The 8,866-nt window shown below is 50.5% G+C and overlaps 1 protein-coding gene across 1 annotated transcript in view; it reads left to right on the forward strand.

Moving 5' to 3' along the window:
• Positions 1 to 8,611: 8,611 nt before the first annotated feature.
• DNPH1 (2'-deoxynucleoside 5'-phosphate N-hydrolase 1) overlaps positions 8,612 to 8,866 on the forward strand; it is a 4,456-nt gene continuing 4,201 nt past the window's right edge. Inside the window, exon 1 of the mRNA XM_006148537.3 lies at positions 8,612 to 8,819. Coding sequence (XP_006148599.1) covers positions 8,630 to 8,819 — 190 coding nt within the window. The 5' untranslated portion in view covers positions 8,612 to 8,629. The remainder of the gene's footprint in view (positions 8,820 to 8,866) is intronic.

The following is an 8,866-nucleotide window of genomic DNA, read 5'->3' on the forward strand; positions in this document are numbered from 1 at the left end:
GCACCGCGCCGCCAGCATCAGCACCAGCCCTGACATCACCGGCCCGGCCCCGCATCACCGCCGGCTCTGACATCACGGCCGCCCTCCGCCACGCCGCCGGCCGGGCTCTCGGCGCCCGGCTCCCAGGTGCTCTACCTTTCGCTGCTTCGCCTGGCCCCATCTCGGGCAGGCCCCGTGACCCTTACCTGTCCCGGGAGCCTCACCTGTGTCCATCGCTCATTCATCTACCCCTCCCTGTCCTCACCGCCCCTCTCACCTGCGTGGCTCCCTCCTCCAGATGTTCGCATCACTTCTGTCCAAGCCCTCCCCCTCACCTGTCCACATCCTCCCAAACGTCCCACACCACCTCATGTAACACCCCCTGCACTCACCCCTCATCCCTCAGCTGTAATCCCCCCACGGCCTCTCATCTCTGCTTTAACCTCTCTTTCTCTGGCCCTGTCTCCCATCTGTCGACAAACTCTGCCATAGTTTCTCACTGCTTACCAAACAAGATGCACACACTTTACGGTGACATTAGGAGCCCATAAGGCAATTACTCCCCTCCTGACAGATGGCATTACTCCACAGTCCCTCAACCGGCTTACACTCTGTCTCTTGCTGCTCCTGCCTTCCATCCTTCAAGCCTTCAACAAATGCACACGGAGCATCTTCAACAACAGCAACAACAATAATAGTACCAACAGCTATTTACTTCTGCCAGACACTGGTCAAGCTTTACGCGTATTAAGGTGTTTAGTCCCCATAACAACCCTGTGAGGTAAGAGTGGTATTGTCGTCTCCCATTTTATAGACGGGGAAACTGACGTACAGAGTGGCTAAGTTCTATTGGTCACACAGCCAGCATGGCGGAGCTGGGCTTCAGAGTCCACGACCTGTGGCCCCCAAGTCCGTGCTCCTAACCGCCATGCTAGGAGGAAGGATGGCTGAGTCTCGAGAGTAGTCAGGAGATGGAAGCAGCGGATGGCATAATGATTAGGTTGCTGGACTCCCACACGGCCAAGCGCGTTTCGAGTCCAGGACCTCGTGCTTGAATCTCACGCTGGCACATGTACGTGCATGCCCACATCCCAAGGGGATTGCAGCGTGGCCATCCCCCAGGGCGTGATTCCTCGCTTTCTGTCTCTCTGTGTCTCTGTCAGAAAAAAGCCTCTCAGAGGAGGCCAATCCAATTACAATAGGAAGCATTAGGAGGAGTTTGCCAGAGAAGAAAGAGGCCAGGGCGGAGGGTGGGAGAGACTTCCAGGGTGAGCTGACAGGATGAGATGAGATGAGATGGAGAGTGGGCACGCTCATGCGCTGAAGGACCTTGTGCTATGCTAAGAAGATGCAGTTCTATCCGCTTTGGTTTTGGGAAGTGGAGCGGATACTGTGGTGAGGCATTCAGATTCCCCTGTTAGAATCTGGGTGTCATTGACCCAGCTGCCTGAAGTGTTAAGGCTGGCTGCTCTCAGCTGACCTCCTCTCTGGGAGTTCCCTCCACAGTAAAGTATACCACATCCAACTGATGGTCAGCCTAGAGTATAAAGGCCCTCTCGCCCCAAGTAAGGACAGCTCTGAAGGGTCATCCCACTCTCAGACAGGGTCATCCAAAGCTGCCATTGAGACTATATTAGAGCTCAGGCTCCCCTCTACCCAATCCTGTCTTCACCTCTCCACAGGTGTTGGTCCCCAGAGCCCTTGCCGACAAACCTACTGCGTGGGCATCTGTCTCAGAGGCAGTGCCTGGGGATGCTGACCTTTAGGCAGGAAATCACTGAACATTTTTGAGCAAACCTGAGATAGTCTAAGTATTGGGATAGAACTCTAGGGAGATAACTTTTTGTTTGGGCTTTTATTTATTTATTTATTTATTTTGAGTACTTTAAAAAAGTTTGCTTGGGACCAGCAGGTGGCGTGGTGGTTAAGACGCTGGACACTCCCACGTGGCTGACCATGGTTCAAGTCCAAGGCCGCTTTCCTCTCTCTCTCACGTCAAGTTAAATAAATGAATAAATTTTAAAAATTAAATTAAAAATCATTCTAAAAAAAAAGTTTGCTGGGGAGGACCAGCAGATGGTGTAATGGTTACGTCACTGGACTCTCATGTAATAGACCGCAGTTCAAGTCCCGGACCATGTGGCTTGAACTCAACGCTGGGCACATGTGCTTGCGTGCCCACCCAAGATCCTGAGAGGAGAATGGAGGAGAAGGGATCGTGGTGTGCCCATCCCCTCTGGCGTGTGATTTCTCACTTTCTGCCTCTCTGTTTCTCTCTGTCTTTCCAGCAAGCACATGCACCCTATAGCAAAACCTCTCTCTCTTTTTTTAAAACTATTATTTTATTTAACTTTATTTATTAGTACTATTTTCCAGTTTGATCAGAAAGAGACAGAGAAAGAGAGAGAGGGAAAGTGAGAAAGGAAGCCATCGGGTCCAGGACTTGAACCGCAGTCAGCCATGTGGGAGTCCAGCACCTTTATCACCACACCACCTGCCAGCCCCACAAAACCTCTCTTTAAAAAAATCACTAGGGGCCCAGCAGATGGTGTAGGGGTTATGTCACTGGACTCCCACATGCCCAACCATGGTTTGATTCCTGAACCCGGGGAGCGGGGTGGGGGAGGCTTAAAACTCGTGCTGGGTGAATGTATATGTGCCCAAGACCCCAAGAGGAGAATAGAAGAGAAGGGAGTGTGGTATGGCCATCCCCTCAGGGAGTGATTTCTCACTTTCTGTCTGTCTGTCTCTGTCTCTCTGGTGAGTGCTTGCATCCTATAGCAAAAAAATAAATAAATAAATAAAAATAAAACCTCTCTTAAAAAAATTGCTAGAGGGAACCAGCAGTTAGCGTAATGGCTATGTCGCTGGATTCCCCTGTAGCCGACCGCGGTTCGCGTCCCAGACCCGGTGACTTAGAACTCACACCGGGCATGTGTGCGTGCGTGCCCAAGATCCCGAGAGGAGAATGGAGGAGAAGGGATTGCGGCATGACCATCCCCTCTGGGGGGTGATTTCTCGCTTTCTGTCTCTATGTCTCTGTCTGTCTGGCGAGCGCACGCGCCCTATAGCAAAAACCTCTCAAAAAAAATTGCTAGAGGCTATGTGTGCTTACTGGAGAGAGACAGAGAAAAACAAAGAGGGGAAAGTGAGAAAACTCCCCCCCCCCATAGGGGTTGGTCATGCTGCAATCCCTTCTCCTCCATTTCTCCTTTCAGGATTTTGGGGCCTGTATACACATATACCCACATGTTTTACAAGCTGTCAGAACTGGGATTTGAACATGCAGTTGGCCATGTGAGACCTGGCTTTGATATCCAGTAGGCCATGCAGCTGGCCTAGGATGGAGTGTACAGTGGTGCAGCAGCAATGGAGAACAATATGGAGGTTCCTTCAAAACGTAAAACTAAAATCAACCTATGATCCAGCAGTCCCACATCTGGGTCTGTATCCCACAGACTTGAAATCAGGATGTCAAGCTATCTGTATTCCCATTTTCTTTGCAGCGTTATTTACAATAGCCAAGCTATGGAAATAACGCAAGTGCACACTGAGAGATGAGTGAATAAAGAAAATACAGTATATACATATAACAGGCATCCACTGCGGGGTGCTTTCTCATTCTCCCTTTCTCTCTGCTTCTGTCTCTGGCAAGTGTGTGCATCTTTTGGAAAAAAAAAAAAAAATCCAGGACCAGAGACCAGCAGATGGCATAATGGTTACATCACTGGACTCCCACAGAGTCGACTACGGTTTGAGTCCTGGACCCGGCAGTTTAAAAATCACACAGGTACATGTGCGTGCGTCTCCAAAATCATGAGAGGAGAATGGAGGAGAAGGGATTATGGCGTGGCCATTCCCCCTTGGGGGGCGATTTCTTTCTCTCCATCTCTCCTGTGAGCTCATGCACCTTATAGTAAAAATATCACTAAAAAAATTTTCAGGGCAAGCAGATGACATAACGGTTACGTTGCTGGACTCTTACATGGCCCACCGTGGTTTGAGCCATGGACTGGTGGCTTGAAAATCACACTGGGGGGGTGTGCATGTGTGCCCAAGATCCTGGGAAGAGAATGGAGGAGAAGGGATTGCGCCGTGGCCATCCCCCCTGGGGGGTGATTTCTCGCTTTCTGTCTCTCTGTCTCTCTCTGTCTGGCGAGCACATGCACCCTATAGCAAAAAACCTCTTTAAGAACAGAGAATTATTTTATTTACCTTTATTTATTTATTTTAATTTAACCAGAGAGAGACAGAGAGAGAGAAAAAGAGAGAAGGAAAGTGAGAAAGCAAGCTGCCAGGTCCAGGACTTGAACCGTGGTCAGCCATGTGGGAGTCCAACGCCCTTAACCACCATGCCACCTGCCAGCCTTGTTATTACTCTTTTGCTATTGAGTCGTAGGAGTTTCTTATTTTTTTTGGAAACAAATCCCTTATCGGATGTAAGTGGTCCCCAATTTATGATGGTTAGACTTAACATTTATTAACTTTATAGTGGCGAGAAAGCAATAGAAATTTAGTAGAAACCATGCCGCAAGTACTGGTACAACCATTCTGATTTTCACTTTTGGTATGGTATTTAATAAATTACATGAGATAGGAAAGTGGGGAGAGTCTTCCAAAAGTTCACAGAGGACCAGCAAGTGGCATGGTGGTTAAGGCACTGGATTCGCATATGGTCGATAATGGTTCGAGTCCTAGACCTGGTGGTATGAAAGTCACACCAGGCACGTGTGCGTGTGTACCCAAAATTCCAGGGGAAGAACGGAGGAAAAGGAATCGTAGTAGGGCTCCCCTTTGGTAGGGGTGTTTTCTCATTTTCTCTCTGTCTCTCTCTCCTGTGAGCGCACATATCTTATGGCGAAAACCTAAAAATAAAAATAAAAACTGGGCCAGCCAAGTGGCATGGTGATTAAGGTGGCTGGATCCCACATAACGGGCCATGCAGTTAACTCATACCTGGCAGTTTGAAGAACACACCAGGCACCTGTACGTGCATGCCCAAAATCCTGAGAGGGGGGTTGCAGCATGGTCACCCCTCCCAAGGGAGAGCTTTCTCACTTTCCCTCTCCCTCTCTCTTTGTCTCTCTCTGGCAAGCTCATGCACCCTACAGCAAAATTAAAGGGGCCAGCGGAGGGTGTGATGGCTATGTTACCGAGCTCCCACATGGTCAACCCAATGTTTAGGTCCTGCACCTGGTGACTTGAAGATCATGCAGGCAAAATCCTGACAGGAGAATGGAGAAGGGGAATTGAGGTATGATCATCCCCATGGCGGGGGTGGGGGGTGGGGGGTGGGGGGGGTGATTTCTCACTTTCCTTCTCTCCGTCCTCTCTCTGTCTCTCTCCCTCCTTGGTGAGCACACATACTCTAAAGCAAGATACTTTTTAAAAAATTAAAAACAAAACAACAACAACAAAAAACTATGCATAAATTTCAAAAAAAATTTGCATCAAAATAAACTTGTACTAGGGTCAGTGGGGTGGGGGGCACAGTGGTTGGGGTACTGAATTGCCTCATGGCTGACCACAGTTCAAGTCCTAGACCAGGCAGCTTGTTTCTCACTCTCTCTCTCCCTGATGACTATAGCAAGTTAAATAACAATAATAAATGAATTTGTTTAATTCTAAAATAAACTTGTACTAACTTGTTATAACATGTCCAAACAGAGTCTAGTCTGAGGCACTAAGAAGAATAATAGTGGGACCAGCAGTTGGCATAATGGCTATGTCGCTGGACTCCTATGTAGTCAGCCATGGTTTGAGTCCCAGACCTGGTGGCTTAAACTCATGCTGGGCACGTGTGCGTGTGTGCCCAAGATCCCGAGAGGAGAATGGAGGAGAAGGGATTGCAGCGTGACCATCCCCCTGGGGGGTGATTTCTCGCTTTCTGTCCCTCTGTCTCTCTCTTTCTGGCGAGTGCACGCGCCCTATAACAAAAACCTCTCCAAAAAAAAAAGAAAAAAGAAAGAAAAAAGAAAAAGAATAGGGCCAGCTCCATAGCACAAAAACTCTGAGCTGCTGCTCCAGAGATGCCAGACCCCACATGGCCAGCAAGGTTCAAATCCCTCAGCAGGGCTGCCCAAACAGTGGGCATGTGAGGGAACAGGACACCTCAGCTCGAGGGCTGGAGGGAGAGGATCACCAGTGTGACCAGACCCTGTGAAGGATGCTCATCTCTATCTCTCTCTGTCACATGTACGCACTCTATCATAAAGAAAGAAATAAAAGGGGAGCCAGCCCGTGCCCTGCTGGGTAAGAGAGCCAGATCCCATGTGGCTCACAGTGGTTCAAATCCTGACTAGTGGCTTGAAAAACACACCAGGTGCATATGCATGTGCCCCAAATCCTGACAAGATGGAGAATGGAGGAGAAGCGCTTTCCGCATGACCATGACGCATTGGAAGGCACTTCCTCTTTCTCTCTCTCCCTCAGACCCTCTGACAATTAAGGGGGGGGGAGAATAATAAGAATAAAAGGATAATTGTTCTCTTTTGGGAAAAAATACACAGCTCACTGACGGCGCTTTCCTCTAGGACATGGGGGCTGGGTGTCGGGACCCTCCTCCCACTCTACACCCTCTTGCTCCATCTGGATTGGGTCATCTATCAGGTCATTGCAGTAATAAAATGAGGGGAGCATCCGTATTCTTTCCAGTGAGCAGTGTTTATAGGTTCACTGAAAATACTGCGTCCGTCGGTCTGATCAGCTCAAACGCAGCCCCTCATTTAATCCACAATATTTATTATTATTATTATTATTATTTTGCCATAGAGTGTATGTGCTCACCAGAGAGAGACAGAGGGAGAAAGTGAGAAACCCTCCCCCTTCCCTCAGGGAAAGACAGCCAAGTTACCTCCTCCATTCTCCTCTGGGGATTTGGGTTATGCATGCACATACACCTGGTCTGGTTTTCGAGCTGCTGGGTTCAGGACTCAAACCATGCAGTCGGCCACATGGGATCCAGTGCCTTAATCTCCATGCCACCTGATGGCTCGATTGAGTTTTTATAAACATTTCCTATGTGTCCAGCATAGTTCTTGACGCTGGGATACAGCAGTGAACAAACGTGATCATTGCTCTCCCGGGAATTACATTCTAGTGAATGTAGAAAGACACACAGCAGGCCAGCAGATAACAGTGGTTAAATTTATTATTTATAATAATAAATTATTATTTTTTAATATGCCATAGGGCATGTGTGCACACCAAAGACACAGAGACAGACAGAAGGAGCGAGAGAGAAAGTAAGTAAGCCATCAGGTAAGGGACTCAAACTGCAGTCAGCCATAAATGTGGTTAAGGAGCTGGATTCCTATGTAGTCAACCTGGGTTCAAGTCCTGGACTTGGTGGCTTGAAACTTATGCCAAGCGCATACGCACGTGAACTCAAAATCTGTCTCTCCGGGGAAACCAGCAGTTAGCGTAATGGCTATGTTGCTGGACTCCCACGTAGTCGACCGCGGTTCGTGTCCCGGACCCGGTGGCTTAAAACTCACGCCGGGCGCGTGTGCGTGCGTGCCCAAGATCCCGAGAGGAGAATGGAGGAGAAGGGATTGCGGCGTGACCATCCCCCCTGGAGGGTGATTTCTCGCTTTCTGTCTCTATGTCTCTGTCTGTCTGGCCAGCGCACGCGCCCTATAGCAAAAAACCTCTCCAAAAAAAAAAAAAAAAATCTGTCTCTCCGTGGAGTGCATGTGCCCTATAGAAAAAATTTCTCTCAAATTTTCTTTAAAAACATACATTAAATAAATACTAATTATTCAAAAAAAGAGACACATAACTGCAAAGTCAATAAGTTAGACGGCACAGAAGGGGAAAAGCCAGAACCGGGAAGGAGGAAGTGGCGGGTGTATGGGAGGCTGCCTGTTGAACAAGGTGGTCAGAGAGGGTGAAGCCAGAGACGAGGTGAGACGTGAGCTAAGAGCTCCCTGGGAGAACAGAGTTCCGGATGGAGGGAACAGCCAATGCAGAGGCTTCAAGCAAGGCCATGGCTGGTTTGAGGAGCAGCGGGGAAACTAGCCAGGCTGCAGAAAAGCGGCCGAAAATTTAAAAGCAGCTGGAGTTAGGGAGGTGAGAGGGCGACCAGAGCCTTGTGAACCGCTGGGTTTTCAGTTTCCACCCCAGGCCAGATGAGAGCTACTGGAGGGTCTTGAGCAGAGGGTCAGCCTGGCTGCTGAGCGGAGAGCAGACTGTAGTAGGCAAGGGGTTGGGGGGACCTGGGGGGAGCCTAGGCTTGACCAAGCGTGGTGGCAGTGGAGGTGGTGGACATCAGATTCTGGAAATAGTCGTGAAGGAGAACCGACAGGAATAGGCGATGGGTCGGATGTAGGGTTTTTAAAAAAGTTAAAGGTCCAGAGCGGCGCCAAGGTTTGGGGCCCGGGCAGCTGTGCGGACAGAGCAGCTACCTGGGCTGGGCAGACAGGGAAGCAGGCGCAGTAGGGAGGTGCAGTTAGGGGGGCGAGTTCGGCCCGGACAAGTTAAAGTTAGGACCGGATGAGTATTTTCGGCGTCGGGGAGACAAGTCGGGAGAGTCCTGCGGGACACCTACGAACTCGCAGTCCCGGAGCCGGGGAGGGGCGGGGGCTGCGCCGGGCGGGCCAGGTCACGTGACGGTGGGCTGGCGCCCCCTGGTGTAGGAGGGTGAACGGCGATGGCGGAGGTGGCTGGGGCGCTGGAACGCGGGGAGCCGGGCGAGCCCCGGCGTCTCGCCTTGTACTTCTGCGGGAGCATCCGCGGCGGCCGCGAGGACCAGGCGCTGTACGCGCGGATCGTGTCGCGGCTGCGGCGCTTCGGGGTGGTGCTCACCGAGCACGTGGCGGCTGCGGAGCTGGGCGCGCACGGTGAGATCGCCCGGCGCCAGGCTGTGGGCAGGCGGGGGGGGGGCCCG

Source organism: Tupaia chinensis, unplaced genomic scaffold (genome assembly GCF_000334495.1).
Source record: "Tupaia chinensis unplaced genomic scaffold, TupChi_1.0 Scaffold000238_1, whole genome shotgun sequence".
Lineage (NCBI taxonomy): Eukaryota > Metazoa > Chordata > Mammalia > Scandentia > Tupaiidae > Tupaia > Tupaia belangeri.